We start from the raw sequence: 26,197 nt of genomic DNA, 5'->3' as shown, positions 1-26,197 counted from the left end.
TTTTCATGCCATGATGTGTCTGATCCTGCATTTGTCAAACACATATTTAGTTACAACCCTCCCCCTCCAGGCACACATACAATCTCTGCAATGCCAAATCATGAACTGCATTCAGAATTCTTCGAAAGGGAAAAGTCAAAAATATCACTACCAGCACATACACAGAAGGCCTTGGATGCTGGCAAAATTTCAATATTTAGAGTTGTTTCTGTTTTCTTATTTCCTGTCAACCTTCATTATTCAGTCATTGGATTAGCTGAAAATAAACTTTTTTTTTTGCTTTTTATTTATCATCCTTGTATCACAGGGGTTTTTTTAAGGGAAAAATGAAAGCAGTAGTTGTTGTTCGATAACACGTTCTTGTTGTTGCTGTTGTTGTTGTTATTTGGAAGATACCTCTGGAGGATTTTGGTATTTGTTGCCCATAATATCTGAACTCACTGATAATGGAACAGTGGTAGGATGATGCTCTGAGACTCACAGCATCATCCTACCATTGCTCCCTTAGCAGGACAATTATAATCAATCTCCTCAGCAGTATCTTTCCAACACTGGCCCACAGAGCATTCAATAACCCATGGATAGACTAATGTGGTACAGACTTCTTGAATCAAAATCAAAGATAGCAATTTTTCAGCAGTGATGATTACTTTTAAAAGCCAAGGCAAAGCTTGTTAAAAGATAAACTGAAGGAACATTTCACCCAATGATCTTGAGAGTCAGTGGAGCTTTGCTTGGTGCATGCACCAGAAATGGGCAACACCCAGACTCACCAACACAGCCTCTGAAGTTGGCACCCTCAATTTAGGCTCCCAAGAGTTTAACAAGATGCTTGTGGTGTATGATAAACACAAAACTCCTCACATGCAAAACACACATACACACACACACTGCCTGAACCAAGCCCTATGGCATTTCCTGCTTCCAAATTTAATGGGCACCGTACAACTCCGGGCTTTTGCTGCTCACAGTAGTTAAGTTATAACATAAAATTTGTGGGCAACTTAAATTCTAAATACAGAACAAAGAAAAGCGTCATCTAGGCAAAATAGGTCTCAGAAAATATCCTTTGACAGACTAGTACACACCAATACCCATTGCTCTAGGTTTCTCTACTGAAGGTGGAGTGACCCCTTTATCATTTTTCAGCAGTCTGATGAAGTAAAAGAAAACATGGGCGTATTGTCAGTGTTCCAAATTTTCAAGCAAGTGATTTCTGAAGGAAACTAGTTATTTTCAAATGACTTATGTAGCACAGCACACATTACATTGGTTAGCCTGTCTTCCTGTTATCTTTGTTTTAAAATAATTCATCTCATAGGCTCACATTGTCTGCAAAACTTGTTTAAATTTGAAAAATATACTACAGTACTATTCAGCTACTAAGCCATCACTTTACCTATTCTATGATTGCTATTATATTCATGCAAAAAAAGCAAACAAACCTTGCACTATTTTGATTACATCCACCCATTGATCATAGAAACAGGATAATTTTGTATGTGTACAGCACCTTTTTATTGTCAGTTTCCCATCCAGGTGCTAATCAGGGCTGACACTGCTTAGTTTCCATGATTGGATGGGATCTGGTACCTTTATGATATGTATTTCTTTTCATTTTGTTGGTCAGCAGAAAATTCTCACCTGGGGTTTCATTCCCTGTAAGATTCATGTCTTGGACTTAGCATTTCTGAAACAGCCTCCTCGAAGACTGAGTAAATAGAGTCAGGTGTCCCCCGGGCAACACTTCTTGTAAACAACTAATCTTTCCAACCCAAAAGCATTACTTTTTATGCAATGCTTTTGACACGGAAAAAAAAGTTACCTTTGGCCAATTTCATTTGGTGTGCCAGTAGCATCCTTTTCCAGGTAGAGCATATCTAAGCTAATGCTTTGATTACTTCTTGCTTAGACTACAGACTGGTGTAGGATGTGTATTTTAGAAACCACAATATCTGAAAAAATACCACAATATTAGAAAATATTGGTCTTCTAAAAAGTTCATCAGCTTCTAATTTGCTTCAAGGCACTCATATTGGCTTATGAAGCCCAAACGGCTTGGAACTGGGACCTCTGAAAGACCCCTTTCCTCCTGTATCAGCTCCCCTGAAATCTAAGATCCTCAGGGGAGGTACCATGTGTGTCCCAGCACACCAAGTGTCTAGGCTTTCTCTGGAACTGTACTGTAACATGCGGAGGAGGCCCTGCTCTCAGTCCCACCCACATCTCAAGTTCAGCTGGTGGGAATGAGAGATGGGACTTTCTCCATGATCACTCTCCACCTCTGGAACTCTCTCCCAAAAGAACTAAAAACTACCCCCTCTCTCCTTGCCTTTAAAAAGTTGCAAAAAACCCATCTATGCACTCTGGCATATGGAGAGGAGTAAGATTAATACATTTTTATACATACTTCATCTACTTGTTGGATATCTGTCTTCACTTCTAGGAAGTTGTACTTTTAGTGTAATTTTTTAAAGGTTTTAAAAGCTTGTCATGTTGTAAACACTTGTGATGCATCATGTCTGTTGAAGTTGTTATTAATAATTTTTATTGAGTCTGTTTTTACTTATTGATTTGATTTATCATTTGTTATTTTGGCATTGAATGTTTGTCATTGTGTTTATTTTGTTGAATACCACCCTGAATACCACTACAAAGAAATGATAACAAAAACAAAAACAATCTCACATACCTCCGATATTTCACAGGTGAGAACAGGGAAACATGTACGAGAGGAAGGTCCAAATTTTGTCATTAACTAGCAAGAACACACAAATTAGGAGATACTGCAGTAGTTTGCTTTTACCTGAACCTACTGGAAAGGACAAATTTCAGCTTCCACGTTTTCTCTTTCCCCTTCCTGAGTTAATATGCATGCTGCTGCAACTGAAAAAGACTGAATACAAAAGAAGAAAGTAGGGGAAAGAGATAGAAAATGGGAGCACATCTACATTCATCACTTCAGATGGTGTGAAATTGGCAGGGAAGTAACTGATTTCATTGTACGGATGATTACATGTGAAGTCCTGGCACAGTTCAAAGCATGGAGATTGACTATCTACAAAGCAGAGGCTACTTCAAAGTTTTTCCAGGATCTGAACTATCTGTGGCTTCTTGGGCATGAATCAAGGTAGGATTTTTCTACTTCTTAGTGCAATGCATATGTGCGAACTGCCAATGCACCTGTCCCTTAATCGGTTTCACCTTGCAATGTGGTTTATACTGAAGCACACTGATGCACATCATTAGATCTATTTTGGAATATATCTACTGACTTTGCGTATCCTGGTTTAACATCCTTAATGCAAACTGCTCCACCCTTTAACCGTGTGCATCATTTAAACATCGCACTCTCAAGTTTCCTTCAAACTGCATTAAGATGTACCCTGGCACTTTTAAAAACTTGATGAAAAAAGTGGCATGGCAGAGGAGTCATCAAGTCTGTCACTACCAAAACAAGACAGTGGAAGGCTATGCCCTTCCCTCCAATTTTCTAATCTTTTTGATGAATCTGAAGAACTGAAAGAGCAGGGTGGCCCTTTTGTGGTGGTCCCATTCATTAATTTGCATTTAAGCATCTGTATGTCTTTCATCTCAGAATGATTAGATTCTAATCAGTATGTTATTTGTAATTCCTCACTTATAAAGAAAATCTTAAGTATCTCATTCAACACCATTAAAATAAATGCCTACAAAGACTCACTGGGTGGAACCAAGATGAAATCTAAGCAATCTAAGCTTTCCTTAAGCCTTGACACTCCTGATAAAATGTTACATGCCAATTTAGTTCCCACAATTTTTTTTAAAAATCCCAACTAGGGGAAAAAGTGGGAGGGAAAAGAAATTTAAAAGAGCACCGCCTAATTCAGCAGCTACATCAATGTAAGGAGCTCTATGTTTGTGGTGGGAGACAGAGAGAGAGAGAGGGAGGGAGAAAGAGAGAGAAAGACAGAAATTAAGGTGTCTTTCAAACTACCGGGAGCTTGACGGGTGGATTTTCTTTCTTGTTTTTTGCTTGTTTCTGATTCTTTAGATCAATGTTGTCATAGGTTTGTGGCACAGAAAATTTCAGAGAAAGTAATCCAGGCGTACTGTTTGGAGGAAAGAGATTTAAACTAATACACACTCCAGCAAGGTAATCCTGACAATTTCCTTGTGATTCTTTTGTATCTCTGCTTTTGTAAGGGAGAGAGCAGATAATTCTGTATATTGGATAATAAGATGTTTTGTAGGGTAGGATGATGTCCTTAAGTGTCTTTAAAGCAGAATTGTGGTATGAATTCCATCACTTTATCCATTGCAATGTAGATTCCAGGCATTGTGAACTTTTTTGCAAAGGATGCATGCATGTGTTTGCGTGGACACACATCCACACACAAATGCTTTAATAATTTTTAAGCTCGTCTTCATTGTGAATGCATGTAACACTTTCAAATCTGCATCCTTCTCAGGAATAAATGTGATGCCCCCCTTTCCCTTTAATGACTTGAGTTAGTTGCTCAGTGTTGCTCTTGTTGTGTACCTTTAAGTAAAACTGCACAAATTCTGCACTCAATTTCTGCTTTAAGCTAGCTTTTCTTGATTTGAGTATCCAGGCTTCTCAGTGGAGATTATATAACTTTGGGAAGGGTGAAAAGAGGGATTGATAAAGCAATGTTTGCATGCACTGGGATAGATTATCCCCTCCCTGCCCCCCCCCCCCCCATCTCCACCAATGTCCAAATATCCCTTTGTGCTGAATGGCTGCTGTGCTATGAGACTTTGAAGAGGTCTAACATTATCCAGCCTGTCCCAGCAGCTCACCTTCTCCCAGGGAGATTGGATTCTTGATAAGTCTCTGCAATGTGATTTGTGCCAAACCAGTAGCAACATGTTCGAACTTCCCCAAAGACCTTTTAGAGGAGGAAAGAAAACATTCTGAAAAGTTGCTGATATTTGTGGTCACTTCGAGTGCAAATTAAAGGAGTGCAATTTTGGAAGTGGGGGAATTATTTTGAGGACAATATTTCTCCTTTCTTTCTTTTTTTCTTTTTCTTTTCTTTTCTCTCTCTCTCTCTCTCTCTCTTTTCTTTCTTTCTTCTCCCTTCCCCCGCACATTAATTGGAAAATCAAACAGGTTCCTGAAAGGCAAATCAGAATGCAGCTAAAATGTCATCATTCATTAGCATGTCAAACTGAAGCAAAAGGAATTCAGTCAAGTCACAAGATTTTCCAGTGGAATTTCACAGCAAACAGCTTGCATTTAAGCTGTGCCATGGTGAAATCATGTTGAAATGTGTGGGGTTTTTTAAATATGCAGGACCCAGAGTGACTTTCTGCAGTGCTTTAGGCAGACAGGAATTTATTTGAACATCTATCTCATTGTTAGATGAAACAAAACAAAGAGAAACTGATAAAAATGACAAAGTAAACTAATATGGCTGGATGATATAACATATTACTATATTCTGAATGCAACTTGTGCCTGATTTTGAATGGACAAGGATCCGGTTTTATTTTCATGTGATTTTATTAATAGTTTGGGAGACATGAAGGCATAAAAAGGAAATGTATTTGTCTTTCCAGGTGTTTAAAAAATAATTTTCTTTTATTTATTAGATAAACTAGTACAGTGTTTTAAAATGACTCTGAAAATGGCTTAAAATTAGTTGTTAAAGCTAAATGATTGGATTATGTGTATGAGTGTGCTATACAGATAAACACACATACTAGATATAGATGAGATATAGTAGATAGAGCATGTATTTTGTGAAGTCTCTTGATATTGTGGGATTGGCTAAGTTAGGATCTGGGCTAATATTAAATAGAAAATCAATTTTGCCCTAGTTAATCTACTGAATAGATCAATGTATTGTTAACACTATGCTATTAGGTTTTGTTTGTTTGCATTTATTCTCTCCTTGCCTTCCTTTTTCAATGTGGATAATTGTTGCCTTGATGTTGATCTCATCAGTTCCTGAAAGGAAATCATTTGCTTTGGTACTGGAGACAAAGTAAAAGGAATCTGATTGGGGCTAAAGGTCCATTCATGACTGCTATCAAGATATGCTTAAAGTGGAAGGGGTGGGGGGAGTGCTACATTCTCCACATGGGTGGCATCTTTTGTTTAGATTGCTGACAAGATGATCCTGATTAAGCTGTGCATTCATATCAGAGCCAGGGATCCTGTGATGCTCCAGGTGTTGCTGGACTCGATCATGCTGTACGCTGTGGTCATCATATTTTTACAGCTGCATTTCGATGGGGAAATAGAATATTATCATCTGGCTACTTTTTGTCTGTCATAGTAAAGTATTTCCTGTTTTCAGATTTTAGGGCTGATAATCTAATAAAATCTCTTGAGTTTAAGGTCCATATATCAAACCCAAGGCTCGCCATGTCATTTTAGGTGCCCTCAACATGCTAGACCGTATTTCTCATCGTTAGATATCATGAGTATAGCTGATGGGAGTTGTGATACAGTAGCATCTGAAAAGCTGCAGTTTGTTCTGTTTAGTCAGGATAGTGGGATTTGAAATTAGATACAAGGCTTGTGGATATGGTGCCTGACTTTAAAATGTCCTGTAAGCTTTCCTCAACTTCAGAGCCACAAGCGCTGTTTGGTTGTAATTCCCATTATTCCCAGTTTGCAAGGTGGATAACCAAAATTGATGATAGTTGTTGTTTAATAACACCTGGGGACCCATACTGAGTAACAACTAAAGAGCACTGAGCACTGTTAAAAAGTTATAGCTGGCCCTCTGGATCTATGGATTCTCCATCCATGGATTCAATGAGCCTTTGAAGGCAACTCTAAAATTGATGTGGCCTTCAATGAAAATGAACTGCCACCCCTGCCTTAAAGTCTAGGACTAGATGGGAATATGTGGCCTTCAATGCTGTATATCCCAGCATTCTTCTCCATTGGTGATACTAGAACAGACTGTTAGAATGTGTAGTCTAGCAACTCTAAAGGGAGATATAATTTGACATGATTAAGTTGCCTTTCCTGGAGGCTTCCAGAAGACATGGTTCACCAAGCATGCAAAAGTCCAATCTGGAAAATTTGAAAGGGTTGAAGGCAGAAAGAGTTGAAGGCTGCCAACATTCTTTGTCCAATCTGAGTCTAAAATTCAGACTTACTACAGAGGAAGGAACTGACAAAACCACGTCTGAGGGGCCTTCTACACATGCCTAAAAACCTGGAAGAAACTAGGATAAAGGGGCTTGGCTAAATGAATCCCTGCAATCATGGAAAACACATTACTTCCTTCCATCCCCTGCTGTGGACTACTCCAGCACACACGCACATTTTAAAAGCCAGAAACAGCTGATCAGGCTGTCAAAAAATGGGGTCATGGACACACAGGTGGCTAAACAGAAGCACAGTTGGAAAGCAATTACAATTAGAACTCTCTGCAACAATTTATTTGTTCTGATCTTTACAAGATTAGACAAAGCTTGAATTTACAGTTTGGTGAGGAGAGAGAATAAGAAATCTGCTTGTGTGTACATTTAGATCTCTGCATGAGCAAATATGAGATCCAGCACATTTCAGAGAAATTTTTTTTTTTAAAAAAAACTTCAGCCAGATGTCTCCCATCTATCTTGCAGATTTGTAAAATACCACTACGAATGGCAGGGAACCATTTCCCAGGACCGACAGGTCTTTGTCTGGACTTGCTGTCAAGTTCAACAATTTTTAAACCCACTTTTTAAACCTGCATTTTGAGACTGTCTGGAAGGGTTCTGAGGTTTTTTTTCCCTAAGAAAACCCAATGAAATGCATGTGTTCACCATTAATCGATTGGTCACTGGAAGGGAGATACCCATAAACTACAAGCCCCAGGATTTCATGGGATGGGGTCATGGCAGTTAAAGTGAATTCATAGTGCTATAATTGCATGATGTAAATGGGCTTCTAGATCTGCTTAGCTTCATCAAACTTGTTATATCATGTTCTTTTTGAGTCATTCATATATATCAATCCATTAATCTAAGTAGTGTTGGCTTAGAATGTTCACATATTGGTATGAACATATTTCACCATTTTCACTGGTTGTGAATAGTTTTTTCTAAGAAGTATATTTTGAACAATGCTGAATACGCTGAGCCTGATCCAATATATGTTTCTCCCACATGAATTCCAGTAGGGAAAAATGCTGTGATTGTGGGAGCAATGGCTGGGAACTTGTGCTCAAGTATTATTACTGGCAAAGTCAAGGCAGTACATTCCTCTGCCTAGAAACATTTGGCATCCAATTAATCTAACAAATTGTTAATGTCAACTGTTTCTATATTTATATTTTATTGTCAGAGTTTATATTTCTAATCAAGAAAAATCATTGTATGATGTTTCTGCAGGAATCAAAACATTTAACAAACTGGGAGTCTCCATTGTACTAGCTGAACTCTTTAGGAACGCTTTGGCTCCTTCTATTCTGCCATAAAATGCACTTTGAAATTGCATTTTATGGTCAGTGTAGACTCATATAATGCAGTTCAATGCAGTTAAACCAACATTTTCAGTGTAAGAGAGAGAGCTTTATAAGATAGGTGCAGTGCTGTAGTGGTAAATGCTGAATGTAGACCTTTCCCTTATCCATGTACTCAAGGGCAGTCCCAAAACACAGCTCAAAAAACCAACTCTGGCCATTTTAATGTCCAGCAGAAGGAAGCCACTTGTCAACCAATGCATTTTGCTGTCCTTGACAAAATACAAAGCACTCTCCTCTTTCATGTACAAAAGCTAGATGTGAGATTAATTTTAACTGTTGTTTAAAAGATGGTCCATGTGTGCAGATAGTTACATATCGATATAGCAGTATTAGTGCCCCTCTGCTTAACAGAAAGCATTTTATTCACGTGCCCGATGTGGGGGAAAGGCATAGGTTTCATGGCCATGCGCTTGAAAATTAGAGAAGCAGAACATCCCCTAAAAACAATGTGAGTTCAGCAGAGGAAAATGTGTGACCAATTATGGCAATCTCACCATACTGGAGAATCACTGTGGCCCAGGAAAGTGTGGTGCAGAAAAGTATTTTCTCCTCAACTATGTCCTTGACTACAACTAAGGGCAGCAGAGGAATCTAGGAGATCTGGACCAAGCCATGAGGCATACACACCTTTTTCCTCCAAGGAAAGGTACTGTCCTGGAAGATCAGATGGATCGGGCCAGTGTTGGCCATCCCAACATCTACCTCCATAGCTGCTTGTCTTGTTCTTACAAGAGATTGAACTAGATTGCTCTTTTCATTGGGTTTTTAATTGCTCCTTCAAGGACCAAGCACAGCACCAGTATTCTCCATTGGAAACAGGATAGTTGTCAACAACATATTGTTGCTGAGATAATCCTTTATCTTTTGCACCCTGCTACCAACAAGATTGCAACTAAGTTCAGAAGGGAGATGAAAGCCTGAATGATTGGTGGTCCTGGTGATCAAAAATGTCCTGACACTTCAGCCTTTTAAGTCCTGGTTCCTCTTCATCATGTTGTGAAAATTACTGCTGGTGGGCTGTTTTTTTCCTGTTTAGTCAGCTGGCAAATTATTGCTTCTCCAATTCCAGCTCGTGCATCAAAGATGGCTATGTAGGTTGGCTGCTTAACATTTCACCAAAATGCCAAGAACAGTGTGTGTTGACAACTGGATGCTACAAGGAGAGCTTTACTGTTTTATTGAGTAGGGCTGGATAAGCATCAGTTCCTCATGCTCTCAAAGGACCCTTTTAGTAACTTGAAGTTGGACTAGGTTTTATTTGCTGCACTTTCCTCCAAGATAGGTATTTAATGCCATCTATTAAATCGGGGACATACAGGAGAGCTATTACAAATAAAATCTTTATTTCCTGGCTTAGCTTCTTACTCCATTTAAAGAATATTTGGGTTCTGATAAAATTACCTTGGTCCACAGTGAGAAGAGAAGCAATGCCTTTTCCTAGAGCACCTGTGTGCTCAAATTTGATGCACACAAATTAACAAAATAATTTTCACTTAACTGAATGCAAGGAAAACCTTTGCCAGCTGGAAGTAATGCCAAAGACGGGGAAGGGAGTGTTATTCCTGGAGGCTATAAATCTGTCATGAAGTTTAAAGGAGGGAAGTGTAAAATGAGCAAAACTAGGGCTGTCCCCTTAAATACGAACATTTGAAATTGATATGCCCTAATTTATGTGTCAAATGCCCCCAGCTAACCAATATATCAGCTATTCAGCAGTAGTAGTGAATTTTCACTTACTTTTTTTTTTTTTACTAAACAACTGTCTAAATCTCCTGTGAGATTTCATTCACACCTTCTGACTGGATCAGTTGTCCTGGATCATCTCTTTTGACGTTACACAAGTAATCTTCAGCAGGTATTAGACTAAGACGGCACAATGCTTGGCAGTTTGAGCATGAAAAGAAGTTGTGATTGGCAGCCTTTGTGAGGCAGTGATCTGACTGTAGATTAGTGTCAATGTCATAGTTGTGATCCTAGTAGTGGAATATTGACAACCTTAACTTTTAGGCTGAGTCTCAAATACTCTCAAAATAATGAGCCAACAATATGATGCGGCTGCTCAAAAAACCAATGGGATTTTGGCCTGCATAAATAGTATAGTGTCTAGATCCAGGGAAGTCATGCTATCCCTCCATTTTGCCTTGATCAGACCACACCTGGAATACTCTGTCCAATTCTGGGCACCGCAATTGAAGGGAGATATTGACAAACTGGAAAGTGTCCAGAGAAGGGTCTGGAGAACAAACTCTATGAAGAACAGCTTAAAGAGCTGGGCATGTTTACCCTGCAAAAGAGAAGGCTGAGAGGAGACAAGATGAGGGCCAGGTAAAATATGTGAGGGGAAGTCACAGGGAGGAGGGAGCAAGCTTGTTTTCTACTGCCCTGGAGACAAAGACATGGAACAATGGCCTCAAACTACAGGAAAGGAGATTCCACCTCAACATTAGGAAAAACTTCCTAACTCTGAAAACTGTTTAGCAGTGGAACTCTCTGTCCTAGAGTGTTGTGGAGCCTTCATTGGAGGCTTTTAAACAAAGGCTAGATGGCAATCTGTTGGGGGTGCTTTGAAGGCAATTTTCCTGATTTTTGGCAGGGGGTTGGACTAGGTGGCCCACGAGATCTTTTCCAACTCTATGATTCTATGCATAAATGTGAATGAATAAAGCATAAAGATCGTGGTTGTGGTATATAATGATAGAGTTGGAAGGCAGACCTCATGGGCCTTGAGTTCAATCCTCTGCTTGGTGAACGATCTCCAGCTAAAGCATCTCATACAGGTAGGCATTAAGCTTGCTAATCAAATATCATGCTGACTTTCTCAAATGCTGTATTGAAATTCAGATGAATGACATCCACAGCATTACTACCATATGCTAAACTAATGGTTTGGTTTAAAAAATGGTTAGTATGGCAGGATTTGTTCCTGAGAAATTCATGCTCACTGGTGGTTTTAACAAGCCTTTGAGAATGACCAGTACTAGCCCAGCCCTAGACATTGTTAGAATATGGCCTTGTACTTCCTACTTATTACCCCGGTCATTCCTCTAATAGGCCCTGGAAATGAGCAGCCACAGGCCCATACTTGCTATTGCTGTGAGCCAGGTATAGCACTTTACCCAATTCCCTGGCCCCTTTATTCTGATTTTGCACTAACCTCAGACTGGCCTTTTTCCTCACCCTAACAAACAGCCACGAAGAACAGGAAGATTATTTTTAATATATATATAGACTCCATGCCAGCAGCATGTCAGCAGTGCAGAGAGAGGAAGAAAAACATCCATGCGATAAAGTGATATGTTACCATCACCAAAGATTTCATTCAAAGCCCTCTTGATCAGATTCACCATGCCTTTGTCAAAGACAATCTGCCTGGTTTTCATGAGTTGTAGCCAGCACTTAGCCATAGCTCCACACACAGGCAGCCCCCAACTACAAAGAAGATAGGGTTTGTAGGTTTGTTCTTAAAGTTGAATTTGTTTGTAAGTCAGAACAGGTCCAGCAAAAAGTGTACTCTTTGTAATTTGGCCAAAAAAAGTGCACATTATAGTTCCTGTGTGATTAGAACCCCCTTTTTTAAAACATCAAGGCTTTCAAGCAATGGTGGGGGGGGGGGGAACCATAGAAATAGATAACTTTTCCCTCCGGGAGCTTCTCATGTTTATCCTGCCCCAGCTTCCTGTGGCGGGGGGGGGGGGGGGGAGGACTCATGCTGTGAAATGAATGCAGTTTGACATCATTTTAACTGCCTTGGTTCATTGTTATGGGATTCTGGGAGCTGTAGTTTTACAAGGTTTTAGCCTTATCTACTGAAGAATGCTGCAGTGTCACCAAACTACAAATCCCAGCATTGCATAGCATTGATCTAGGGAAATTAAAAGTGGTGTCAGACATGAAGAAAAGGAGAGGAGAGTTGTAGAGATACAGAAAAGACTAAGGAGAGAATGATAGGAAAAGGAAAAGAGGTTTGGAGAGCTATCTATTGGAAGAAAAAAGAAGAAGAAGTGTGGAGAGATATAAACAAGCTTTGGCTCAGGGCTAAGATTTCATGGCAGGCAGGGAGGGGAAAGGCCAGTTTGTAACCATGAGTTGTTCATAAGTCGATGTCTGTAACTTGAGGATTACCTGTACTAATAAAATGACTGGTTGGCTTTATGTGAAGCTGAATCAATAGGGAATGTAGAGGAAATTTCAGAAAGATCCAGTCTTGTCCATTTCTCCAACACTCCTCTCCTTTCCTTCATGTCTGACACCGCTTTTAATTTCCCTAGATCTCATAGAGTTTTCTTAACAAGGAATACTCAGAGATGGGGTACATCTCTGAGTATTCCTTGTTAAGAAAACTCTATGAGATCCATGGGCTCTCCATAAGTCAAGAGATTACTAAAAGGCACCTATATACACACACATGCATATTTGCGCTGTTTCCTGCCTCCATCTAGGAAGCAAAAATTTAAATAGGAACTTTTCAAAGCGCTTCAATTGTCCCGTTTCAACATCCCCTCCTGTTTAAAAAAGCAGTATGTTTTCTCCTGTATTCTCCACACACACCTCCTATACATACCATCAGTTTCTTCTCGTCTCCAGCTACCACCAGCTGCTGCTTGAGGCCCCCATCAAGCCTCAGGCAGATCCGAGATGGGAGCTCTTTAGGTTCATGTTCATCCATCTAACTGTCTGCCTGCAGAACAAGTACGAGCAACACCCATGTCAGCCTGTTTGACAGGAAAATGATGCTCCACTGAATTTAGAACAAAGATGTGTGAGTCCAGCCACATATATTATCTCTTTTCCTAGATGGAGAGACAACAGAAAGAACCATAATGATGATCAGTGACAGAGTTTACAAAAATTACCCCCTTGGACTATGTGTCCCATAGAAATGCTAACTGGGGGGGGGCTGGGGGGGATTCTGGGGCTCGTTGTCCATGGACTTTTCCACGGATTACTTTAAAAATTAAATGGTGGTGGCACACTCATCATCTTCAGTCTGTAACCACTGACTGTCCTCCTGAGGCAAGGAATATTGTGGTTTTGCCAGTACTTTTCTTTGAAATATACCCTACTGTGCCTTGTCCTTTGGTAGTCCCCATTCCAAGTACTAACCAAGGCTGACTTTGCTTAGCTTTCCTTAGATAGAACCTGATGCCTTTAAGGTATTTTTCCCAACAAAACTTCTGAAAACAGGATGGGGAATGTGGGTCCCTAGACTACAACTTCCATCATCTTTCTTTATGGCTAAGCTGGCTAGGGCTACCTGGAGTTGCAATATAGCAACTGAGCATGATATCAGAGCTACAGAGGAGTGCACTGTCACTTCTTCTGGGAGAAAGCAAGCTGAACTTCATTATATATTTTGTTTGGAGTGTGGGATTAAAAAAAACACATGCAATACAAAATGGTTGCAATTCTGGAAAAAGGAGGAAAGGTAACATTCTTGGGATCACAGTTTTCTTTGAGCTGTAAAGACTTTGGAAACTATAGATGGATAGATATACACATATACATACTGTGGCATATAACCATTGCCTCTCTTTATATTTCTGCAAATGGATTGGAATTGTGCATATATCCCAATTCCAATGTTTCTGTTCTTGTAAGTCCCATATGATATGACTTGTAAGTCCCATATATGTCCAGTAAGATTAAAATGTTCTGTATTTAAAATCTGTAAATATTACTGAAATTGCAGTTTTTTCCATTTGCTCCCAAATATTTCTAATTTTTCACCTTGGAGGTTTTTCCCTTGTCACTTCAAAATGTCTGCAGATATTTAGTTTTTGAGATTATTTTTTAATTTTAATTTGATTTTATTCATTTCTATTTCACCTTTCTCCAAATAATGGGTCTCATGGCAGTATTGTTTTTTATCAGTATTAAAAACAATACCGATTAAAAGAATATAGTCATCAGTAAAAATATTAAACTAAAAGTTATGAAAAGTGACTAAACAAATTATAAAGTTAAAATATTAAAATGCATTAAAAGACAATATACAAACCAGTCATTTTTGTAAAGGTTGATGGTATTTAAATGTTTCAACATGCTGACAGAAGACGAATAATAATGGGGCCAACCTAGCTTCTCTAGAGAAGGTGATCCACAGTTTAGGAACTGTTACTAGAAATGCCTTCCTCCATGTTTCCACCAAACAAGCCTGAGAAGTTGGGATGGAAAAATGCCCTCCAGATCATCATCAAGCTCAACGGGGTTCATCAAAGGAGGGATAGTCCATCTAATAACCGGAACACACTGTATTGTTGAAGGTTTTCATGGTCGGAATCACTGGGGTGTTGTGTGGTTTCCAGGTTGTATGGCAACTTGGACACAATTTTATATCTCTAGATGGAGATACAAGAAGAAGGTAACATAGTCAGTGCAGAAAATGTATTCTCTAATACTCACTTCAGAGTATTTCCAAATTGGAGAGGCTATTTCTGGAATTAATCCAAGAGCACCCCTCCCATTCTCCGTAACCAAAAGAGTGCAGTGTGAAAAAAATCATAAAGTAATTTTTTAAAGCTAAGCAATACTGAGGAAAAAAACATATAAATCATGCAGAGTTATATGACATTCTCCTCTTAAGCCCTCCTCTATAGAATATGTCAAGCTTTGTATGGACATGTAAGAAAAATTCATAAAATCAACCCCAAGGGTCTTACACATGCATTCTTTGCTCCTAGACAAAATATGTACCTTCAGGGAGAGGTTGGCATTGTTCAAAGGTTGCCTGCCAGGAGCATAATGCAATATTTACATAGTACTTTTGGGGCCATAGAGTCAGCTAATGCCATTTTCACTTTGAAAGTTTACATTTTAGCTTTGAGTCAAGGGGAGGAAAGCAAGCCTGGCAATCCTGGATTCCAATTTTGTCTCTTCCATAAATGTATAAATCATATCTGTTCAGCTTCCATGGACCAGTGACTTCAGGGTCATGTTGTACTGTAGAAACTACAGAGAAGTTAGCCCAAAATTCAAGTGGTATGAAGGGCAATAAACAATGGACTAAAATTCAATATTGCCACAACTAGAAAAGACAATGAGTGACTGACACTACCAATGTCACTCCCACTAGCTTTCACAACAAGGAAAACAGGAGGGGACAGTGAGTGCCATCCCATGTCTCCAAGCTGCTGAAGCCTGGGGAACATGGGATGGCCACGTAAACAGTTGTGACCAGTTCTGTCTCAAAACTGGCCCAACTGTTTACATGGGCCCAAAGTTGCAGATTGTCTGGATTCTGGATGAGGACTCAAAATAACATGTAAATTTGATTAACATGATGCAAGGCCATGTTAGGCAACTTTGGCCTGCATTAACCAGGATCAGCTCCATGCATTGTTTAGCTGCCTTTGCGCTAAATAGGATCAGCTCCATGCATTGTTTAGCTGCCTTTGCGCTAAATAGTCAGTGTAGATGCGCTTAAGGTAGTATGGCATTGTTGCTCATAGTGTGTAGATGCACTACCACAACCATCTCTATATTATGCTTGATTTAGCAACCTAAACAATAAAACATCTGCATTGATTTACAGAAAGCCAACTGTAGTTCGCAAATTGGTGCATCTACTGCAATATTAATAATATTTTTCTGTTGCTGTGCACATAAGAAAATCCATACTAGAGTGGTCCAAATGGCCAATTTAGCATTTCATTCTGGATTGTTAGTACATGAGAACTACTATATTAACTCTCAAATGTTTTGAAAAGATCCCATCCTCTTTTTCTCCTCCCACGTTCCTGCTTCCGCTTCAGCCCTACTTTACTGACTACAAAGTTTGTTCAAAGTGCACAAAGAGTTTGCACTCAATTAGCTCAGCAAGGGGAGGGAAGGAGGGATTTTTCCCTTCCCTCTGGCTTAGACAAAACAGAACTGCAGCCTCTCCTACCTTGTTTGCTCTTGCTCATTAATATTTTGTTGCACCCCAACCAGAATTCACCTTGCACTCAACACCAGCCAAGAATCTAAAAGCAGTAATAAAACAGTTTAGAGAAAAGTACATATAAAAAGGAAAAGTCACCATAAGAAATAAAAAAGGCAAAAACCAATAGGTAATGGGAAAATAGTCAAAAAGTAATAAGCCAAACCTAACCGGCAACAGGAAAAAACACTCTAAAGGTAATAATCCAAACAGTCCAAATCTGTTCCATAAAGCAAGATACAGGAAAGCAAAAAATCAAAACATGAGCATAAATCTAGAAAAACAAGAATCAAAACATGAACTTGAATCAAAAAGCAAGGCTATAGAAACTTCTTAAACCATGAATTCAAACTCTCAAGATCTTAGACTGAAAACATGAACTGGAAACAAGGTTCGAGATCCTCACTGCTTTGCAGTATTACCTTATCTTAATTCTAAAGGGAAGAATTCTCTGATTTGAGGTCCACAAGCCATTAAGTCATGCCTGTGACCTTGACTGCCTTGCCTGTGAGATTTCTCATACTGCTGTTTCCCACAGCAGTGCTTTTTCCCTAAGATGAAGACTGGGGTTTCTACTGACCTCAGATGTGTTTTTCTCCCATCCAACTCCTTATTTGGGGTTGCCATGAGATGACTAGGTGAAAAGTCTTCGCCAGCCAGTGCATCTCCCTGTCTGCTGGACTCTGAGGCAGTTTCACTTTCAAGTCCATTCTCACAGAAAGGATCTAAACCCCTTTCATTTTCCTCATTTCCCTCATTGAAAAACCCATCCATTCTCCCAGGCCCTGGAATAACAATCCCCCCATCATCATCAGATGCATGAACCACAACATATTTCTTGCCATCTTGACCATTGTCTGATGTTCCTTGGTTTCCTGAATGGGTAGGCTAAATGATGACAACTAAAAACCTTATATAAAATCAGGCAGGTAGATGTTTGAGGACTTCCAAGCATAGGAAGAGGCCAAGGCCCTCACCCTCCTGCCACCCCCAAAGGGGTTCCACCCAAGGGGTAACCCCCTTAGGTGTCACCCTGCCAATGGCAACCCTGCCAACAGTGTCCCTGCCCCCACAGGTGTCTTCTTTTTATCCTCCAACCTCTGGAAGCAGCAGGTTTTTCTGCTGAACCCTTGCTTGCTTCAGTCAGTTAGGGCCTGAGTCTGCAAAGAGCCATTCGCCAGGAGGTGAAGGCAGCTGAAAACAGCTTACAAACAAATGCTGCAAGACAGCTCACAAGAAGCAAATACTGCAAACAGCTCACAGCAACAAACTACCTCTTCCTTCCAGCTGCTTGGTGATCTTTCCTTGGCTCTTTGATAGGTGTGGATGGTGTCATTCTTTGGAACCTCCGTGGTTATATAAACATCCTGATCACTTTCTTCCCTTTAGTAGTTAGGTCTATATATGTGTTAACAACCTTGGATGTTGTGTATGGATCTCTTTCTTTGTGTTTTCTGATTTCAGAAGCTAAGTAGTCAAAACATTTCCATACTTGGATGGGAGACCATCAAGTTATATCAGGGATCTCCAGATAGTATTAGAAAAAGGGCCTGATACATCAGAGACTTCCTGCTAGAGTTGGCAATACAGTATGATGTACATATCCATGGGGGATTATATTCCCAGACTTTTCATGGGTATGGAAAGCTATTGATAGTAGTAACTTACTATAGTAATTAATATTATAGAATCCAAGAATGGCTATAGATTAGCACTGGATGACCTAGAAATGCCTAGAGAGGACATATATTTGTCAGATGTGAATACATGAAACCATGATTATAGGAATCGTACTATATTGGGCTAGATAGAAGGATGGTCTGACTATCCTATGTTCCTAATATCTTATAATCCAAGATGACCATAGCATAGAATATTGAGCTGTGTAAGTTTCTTCTTCTATTGTAGCCTCATATCTATAAATATTTCTTACGGAAAGATGTCAGGACTCAATTTGAGTTCACAAATTATGTGTTCATTGAAATTGATACCTCAGAGGATGCTAGTCAGCACCATTCCTTGCTGGGAACTCACTCTAAGGAATGCAAAGCTTATTTATTAGAACAGGCTGAACATTCCTTATCTGGAATTCCAAAATTTGAAATACTCCAAAAATTATCCACAGGCATACCTGAAACAGTATCATCTTTATTTTCTGATGGTTCAGTGTACACAAACTTTGTATCATGACATAACTATTAAAACCATATATTTATAGCTACTTTCGGATTATGTATATAAGGTGTATATGAAATATAAATGAATGTTTTGCTTTAGACTTGGGTCCCATCTCCAAGATCATACCCGTTTATGCAAATACAGATATTCCAAAATCCTCAAAAAATCCAAAATTCAAAACACTTTCCATCCCAAACATTTCAGACAAGGGATGCTCAACCTGTATTATCTTGTTACACATTTGGGCTTCATCTGTTTCATTCTCTTTTGAAGCAGTCATGGAGGTACATATGAAGTCCTAGGTAATCTCTTGTTCAGGCTAACCCCAGCTGTGCTTACAGTCACAGAACTGCATTTGGCTGGTTTTTTGCATTGCAAGTACATGATAGGGTTAACATCTGAAAGGAACAAACTGATCAGGGTCTTTATAACTGTAGAGGTGCCAGAGAATTGAACCTATACAATAGCCAAATGTGTTCTTCCTTTTTTTAAATGGCTCCAAATAACCATTCAGCAGCTGCTCGCTTAGAAACTTTACAACTCAAAATCCCACTTAAAGCTTTCACGCCTTGCTCAAAAGGTGCTGTATTTTCTTTAGCCATTCCTGTTTTATAAACTATGAAACTTGACTCACTAAGCCACCTTCGCTGGCTTTACCGTAACAAAATCAACAATCCCAACTCTTTCTTGCAAAAAGCATGCCAAATAACCCACCAAGTCTCTCGGGTGCCAGAGCAGGTTGTGTCCAAAGGTCTTTGATCAAGTAAGCCAGAGCACTAAACAGGTCTTAGAAATGTTTCTGTTTTGGAATACAAAACCTAAAACTACAGTAAGCATGGTGGCTAGAGGATTTGTGAACTGTAATTAAAAAACATATTTTTTCAAGCCCTGGCACAGAGAAAGGGACTTTCGGGACTTCAGACGCAATGCAATAGACTAACTCACTGTTCATGAGTGTGAACTGCATTATATGGGCAATGTAAACTCATACAAGTCAGTTCAAACTGTGTTATATAGGTCTACACTGAGCATATAATGTAGTTCCAACTGGATAATTTGGCAGTGTAGAACCAGCCAGAGAACTCATGAATGCTACCTGTCTACATTATCCCCCTTCCTGGCAGACATGCTTATTCAGGATTGATCCAGTTGGTGACGTCAGTTGTCTTATCACACTCTCTGCAGTTCAGCCTCAAGGAACAGGATGTCTTTGTCTGCTGTGTCAGAGACAAGTTACTGTCTTAAGTATTAGTGTTCGCACTACAACAGAACCTTAATCCATAAGCATTAAAAAAGATAGAAAGACTGAGTAAAGATTATGTTATTGCAGTACCCATAGTGTTACCAGTTCTTGCTGTGAAGCAGACTTCTAAGGGCATAAGATCCCTTACTTTCTGTAATGATGCTATCGAGTGGAGCTTCCAGTCCCTTTTGCTTGCCTTTTGGTGCAAAGATCACTGTATATATATATAACCGTTTTTTGTTCCTTGTATATCGCTCAGTGCTGTATCATATAAGTTGGATACATGTTTAATGTTGTATTATATAAGCTGCAAAAAAAAATTTACCTCTGTGATTTATGTACTACGGCTTGTGGTAGATTTGTGTTTTTTGCGTTTTTGGGGATCCATTGTCTTTTATGAAATGCAAATACACATAAATACTGAATATTTGTGAACACATATGTACTTTTATAACCAAAACATAGGAACATTGTTTTTGGACCACAAAGTCCCAGAACATCCTGGCCAACATAAAAGGTAATTTTTCCGAACTCTGATTGTAGGACAAGGAAACTGGGAAATATTTTCTGTTCTGAAGCAAGTTCTAACATAGTTGGTCTGGCAGTATTTTTATCATGCCACAGGTTCAGTGAAAAAAAATTGAAGGTTTTGATACTTTGAGCTCTCCAAATCCCCAGAGCAGCTGTGCAACTATTCTCAAAAAGTGTTTCAGGAAGAAGTCGCAAAGCAGAAAGTGAGCACATCAACACCTCTTTTGAAAGCTGGGCAATCCATCTGCCTATTGAAAAGGGAGGCTGATTCTGAATGTGTTCTCCAACAAAACAATTAAGTTGATTTACACTGGCCCAAATTCAATTGCTAGTTCCAGCAAGAGTAGGGAACTTGAATCATTATTCAGCCTCTGATTTAGCCAGTCTATTCTAAACCATAGTTTATAGCAGAGTTCTTAATCATTAGTTTGCTAGGTATTTTGAACTTCAACTCTCAGAAACCCTCAGCCAACTCAGCTAATGGTTAAGGATTCTCAGAGCTGATGTCCAAAATATGTAGCGGACTATACATTTGATCTTTGTCTTGTGTTTTTAATATATTATGTTTATGGTTTTTTGTTATAGCTATTGTAACAAGACAATTGATTTTACGTTCGGTGCATTCCACTCTACCAAAGTTACCTCACAACGCAAATAGGGATAAACAGAGACTTTAAGACCAGCGTCTCTAAACATATTGGTGGCAGTTTAATTTAATAGCAGTCTAGGAACTTTCTTACATTTTTGGTGGTCCCATTTGGTGGGATTAACGCACGACTTTACTTTTTATTGGTGGCATTGATACGTCCTTACAGCTATGTATTTTAATTATGTTGTACCCATCCTCTTCTCTTATTCTTCTTCTTCCTGCCACTACTACTACTACTACTACTACAATGACAACAACTCTGCTCAGATTTTGCAGACTATGGATTGTGGCTTCCTTGTCGGAGTCTATCCACCTGAACTGCAGTCTTCCACTTTTCCTCTTGCCCTCTGCCTTACCAAAGATTGATGTCTAGTTCCTCCAGCACAGATCCATGGTCACCTTATAGCAAAAGCATGCCACAGAATCATGTTGATGACTTTATCAGGTGCAGATAAAACCAAAAGTACTGATTCCATGCATTGGGGAACATGCTGTATTCCACAGACCTTTTGTTATGGCAGTTAAATCGTAATCCTAGTGCTATAACTATGTAGTCAGAAGAGGTTCTATGTTGTAGTATCCCCTTCCCATCCATCTCCACAACCTCGTATTCCTCCTCTTCCTCTACTGCCCTTGCCTTTTCTTTCCACAGAGATTTGGCAGGCAAGAACTTGTTGTCATAATATACCTATAGAAAGCATGTTATCCAGCTGTGAAAAAATTGATAATTTGATTTAGGAAGCACTTCGTACTTGATGTGTCTGCCTGGGTCTTCCTAATGGTAGGGATCTCTTTCTTACGGTATCAAAGGCATGTTTAAAAATATCACTAGTACAAACAGCAGGAGCTCCAATACAGTTCCTCTTATGCTGTGATCCATTTAAACCCCAAGCTACACAAGATTAACATCTGCAAGCCCACTAATAACTCTTTAAGATGGCAGAAATTATATTATTAAACATCAGGGAGGCCATAATATCTAGATTGTGGGCTTGGCAACTAGTAATGTTGGTCTGGTGTAGTAAAAATATGTACCCGTTTACCTGCAGTTCACCAATTCCCATACCAGGCGTTTTCTGTTTCCTGTGTAAAGCTATATTTAACTCAAAAACCTGTATGCAAAGCTAAACTATTTCCTCCAACTATTTTTAAATGGTCACAGTCCCCTACTGTTATTATTATTATTATTGAGGCAGCTATATCACCAATCTGTTGAGAGAGAAATGACTTCTTCAGGGGGTTAGTGACAATAAACTGCTTACACTGCCCAGGATAATCACACAAAGCCTGCAAAGAATTTCTACTGGCACATGTAATCCACTGGCGGAAATCAAATGCTGGAAACCAACACTTCCATTTAAAAACATAAGATTAGCCATGCCCATGCTGCTCCTGAGGACTGTGATTAAACAATCCATTGGCAGTAGAAAGTCTTTCATTCTGCAACTTCACCAAAAGACATTATAAAGATCAGTCTGCCAATAATGCTATAATTGAAAAGAACGGCAATCCCTGCAGGAGATGTAGTTTCAAACTGCTGGGGTTTTTTTATGGTAAATGGGAAAACCTTCCCCAATATTATTCTTTGAAGAAAGGATGGCATTTTTTAAAACAAAATCCTGTTTCAAAGATATATTTGATTGGGTAACTGTTATTCAAAGTAGCCACTGTTCTACATTTTAAGGCAACCTGGCATGAGTGGCTTTGTGGCTCTTCAGGCCTTTGAATCAGAACATCAGTCTCTCCCATCTAAACATTCGTGGATTGCTAAAATAGCTATATTAAACCCACAAAAACTCTTTTTATACGGTGCATTTCCCATTTGAGGGCTGCTCCTCCTAATACTCTGGAAGTGCCCTTTGTAACCATGTTGGCAAAAAGGAAAACAGCTGGAACATAGCAGTGAAAATGGTGTTTTGTTGGACCTCTGGATTTATCAATACAAGAGCTTTTTGCATTGTGAAGACAGGTACTGAGTCCTCCATGACGTTTTCACCCACACGTATCTCAGTTATAATTTATCATATTAGTCACAGTTCCACAGTCAGTTGAATGCTGATTTATATTATGCCTACTTAGAAAAGCAAAAGTTGTGGCTCCTGAATCCTCCAAAGGCTATTAATACATTAATTAAATAAATAAAGAATTTAAAGAGGACATTAACAAATTAAATATAGTATTACAATTTAAGCATATAGTCTACATGCTATGATAGTTTAAAATATCATAATATAACGCTCAATTATAAATTAAATAATAAAACACTCTGCTTCATACAAAATAGATAGCTGTCTTCAAACATTCAATATAAGTAATGCAGTCATCCCTCCACATTCACTCATTAAGAGCACATGACTCCTATGTAAGTGAAAACCATGAATAAAGAAATGGCTATATGTTTACCAAGGTGAATATCTCTTTAGGAATTTCTAGGTCTCCCAGCATGACTTCTGGAGGACCTAGGAGTTCCACCGAGGCCATCACATGATGTAAGGGCACTTCCAGTGGGAGTCTGTGGGATTCTGTTTCCACAACATATGGAAATGCAGCCCAGAATGCATCTTCAGGAGTTGGGTGCTATCTGACTCCAAATGGAGGAAAATGGGAGAAAATGGGGAAAAACCGGGAAAGGACATGGAATGGCTGGCCATCCTAGAAGATGGACCTCAGCAGTAGGGACTGAAGACAGTTCCCTCCACTTTCCCCTACTTTCCCTCTGCTCATGACATGAAGTCCTTAGAGGTTCTTAGAGAGGTGTTCTCTATAGAAATCTCTAGATCCTCTAACGTGACCAAAGGAATTTGACTGTAGGGTCCCACTGAAGGACCTAGAGATTTTGATAGAGGACAAATTTATGAATACTCAAATCTGGAAAGTCATAATACCAAATGTGGAGGGATGACTATACGTACTTAATAGCAATGTCTTGGCTTTCAGATTATACACTTGAACAGCACGCAGAGAGTAGAATGGAACTATTCTCTTAGTTTACCTCTTGGTATCCTAAAAAAAGTGCAGTGGGATCTGATAACAATCAATCAAAGTGTGGGCCAATGTTTTATTTTGTATTGCGTGCTTATCTTATACTGCTTCTTATCTTATTTTTATCTGTATTATATTTTATTGATGTATTGTTTTATATTGTATATTTGCTTTGATGTAATTGTTGGGCTTGGCCTCATGTAAGCCGTCCCGAGACCCCTTGGGGAGATGGTGGCGGGGTATAAATAAAGTTTTATTATTATTACTATCAATGATTCCTCACATTGGCCATGGATTACTCAGGATCAAAGGCCTGTCTGAAGAGCCATATTTTCAGACTCACCTGGAAGGCCTGAAGAGAGGAGGCTACTGTAATTTCCTTAGGGAGGATGTTCCAAAGCCGGTTTCTTCACACCCCTCGTCAGCACTCCACAGATTTGCCATGATGTGTGGCTAATTTGTATGCCAATGTGATAACGTTCTTTAACTGCCATGGCTCAGTGCTCTGTAATCATGGAAGTAATAAGCTGGTGCCTAACCAACTCTACAAATCCCAGGATTCCATAGCACTGAGACATAGCAGTTGAAGTGGTGTCAAGCTGCATTAATTCCATGGTGTAGATGTATCAAAAATGTAATTGTGTATTAATTATTATATTTCAAATGTTGGATTTCAGTCAGTAATGAAAGCATGGTCTTACAGGTGAGCAAATTTACTGTGTTGCTATTATTAGAAAGTGACATTTTGATAAAGTATTGTCTAAATATACATTTTTTAACTTCACAGTCATTCCTATTAAAATCCCAAGGCTCCAGCTCTCTCATTATGAAGACAACAAGAATTATTACAATAGCCTCTGGTAAGGAATTAAGTGAAATGCATATTTTACCATCTATGTTTCATGGATTCGTGGCCAGTTACAGTAATTACATGAGATGAATTATTGATTAGTCTCACATGTAAACATAAACTAACATGTAGTTTGTTGGATTCTGGCTTGCTGTAGAGGTTTGCTAGCGGCAAACCACAAAGACAAGTATGGTTTGTTACCAACTTATCATTCCATGTCTTGAGTCCCACATTGGGAGAATTATAGCATGAAAACTTAATAAATAAATATAATTAAAGTCTAGAATACTTAAAATCATGACTTCGTATCATCCAAATTAAGAACCACGACTTGTCCTTTGCTGTTTCCCACAGTTGTCCACTGTGTAACAGCAACTTGCTGGAGGAGTTGGAGAGATATAAGAAAAGCAGAAGTGGTTGGTTTGTTGGGCAATCCATGACTACGGCAGCAAATCATGACTTACCACTATGTAATCTCAATTTTAGATTTTGAAATAGTCAAAAAGATTTCAAAATGAGTATAATAGACCTGAAAAATTAGGGAAGCAATCCCGATGAAAAAAAATTCTATTTAGATAATGCACAGATAGTTATATACAAAGTGACATTACAAACCTACATACAGGTAACATTGGAATTAGTCCCACTGAACTCAGAGAGGTTTATTTCTTTAGAGATCTGTACTGGAAATCCCTGAAAGTTCATAATCTCATGTTCAGCTTCATATAAAATGATACCACTTGTGCATTTGCCTCACATTTTTCTACTTACTGTGTTTTAGCTTTGTTGCTGACTTGTATCAATGCAACGAAAGAAGCCACAAAGAAGAATAAAAAGTCTAAACTATGTAAGTAAGCAAAGTACTGTAGTGAACATATTTTTTGTCAGTTTTCTCTTTGGACACCACATAAATAAATTATATCAAACTTTATTGCATTTGTTCATTGCCAATTGCATGTACACACCTACTTAGGGCCCTTGCACACAGCCATATAACCCAGAATATCAAAGCAGAAACTCCTACAATATCTACTTTGAACTGGGATATCTGAGTCCACACTGCCATATATTCTAGTTCAAAGCAGAAAATGTGGGATTTTAGTTAGCTATGTGGAAGGGGCCTTAGTATCAAAGGCAATTGCAAGTAAACAACTAGACCTCTTTTAAAAAACACACACACAGGGGAACACTGGGGTAATATCCGGCATGATAAAATTTGTGCTTCCTGGGTCAGTTTCTTCTTAGTAAAATATCAACCAGCATCTGACCTCATTGTTTGGGCAATAAAGAAGATGAACACTATTAGCAAGACATTTTTGAAAAAAAGGGAGGTGAACTGAATTTTAAAATTACAATATTTGGACCCTAG

The 26,197-nt window shown here is 39.0% G+C and overlaps 1 protein-coding gene across 7 annotated transcripts in view; it reads left to right on the top strand.

The window, feature by feature from the left end:
- The first annotated feature begins 3,821 nt into the window (after positions 1-3,821).
- VIT (vitrin) overlaps positions 3,822-26,197 on the top strand; it is a 60,743-nt gene continuing 38,367 nt past the window's right edge. The window contains exons 1-4 of one of the 7 annotated variants that reach the window (XM_060753970.2): positions 3,822-3,882; positions 4,050-4,135; positions 24,766-24,838; positions 25,610-25,675. In XM_060753970.2, coding sequence (XP_060609953.2) covers positions 24,805-24,838; positions 25,610-25,675 — 100 coding nt within the window. In that variant the 5' untranslated portion in view covers positions 3,822-3,882; positions 4,050-4,135; positions 24,766-24,804. The other 6 variants (XM_060753971.2, XM_060753973.2, XM_060753972.2 and 3 more) reach the window with 6 other exon arrangements.

This window comes from Anolis sagrei, chromosome 1 (assembly GCF_037176765.1).
Source record: "Anolis sagrei isolate rAnoSag1 chromosome 1, rAnoSag1.mat, whole genome shotgun sequence".
Classification (NCBI taxonomy): Eukaryota; Metazoa; Chordata; class Lepidosauria; order Squamata; family Dactyloidae; genus Anolis; species Anolis sagrei.
This window is presented reverse-complemented; position numbering and strand designations above follow the sequence as displayed.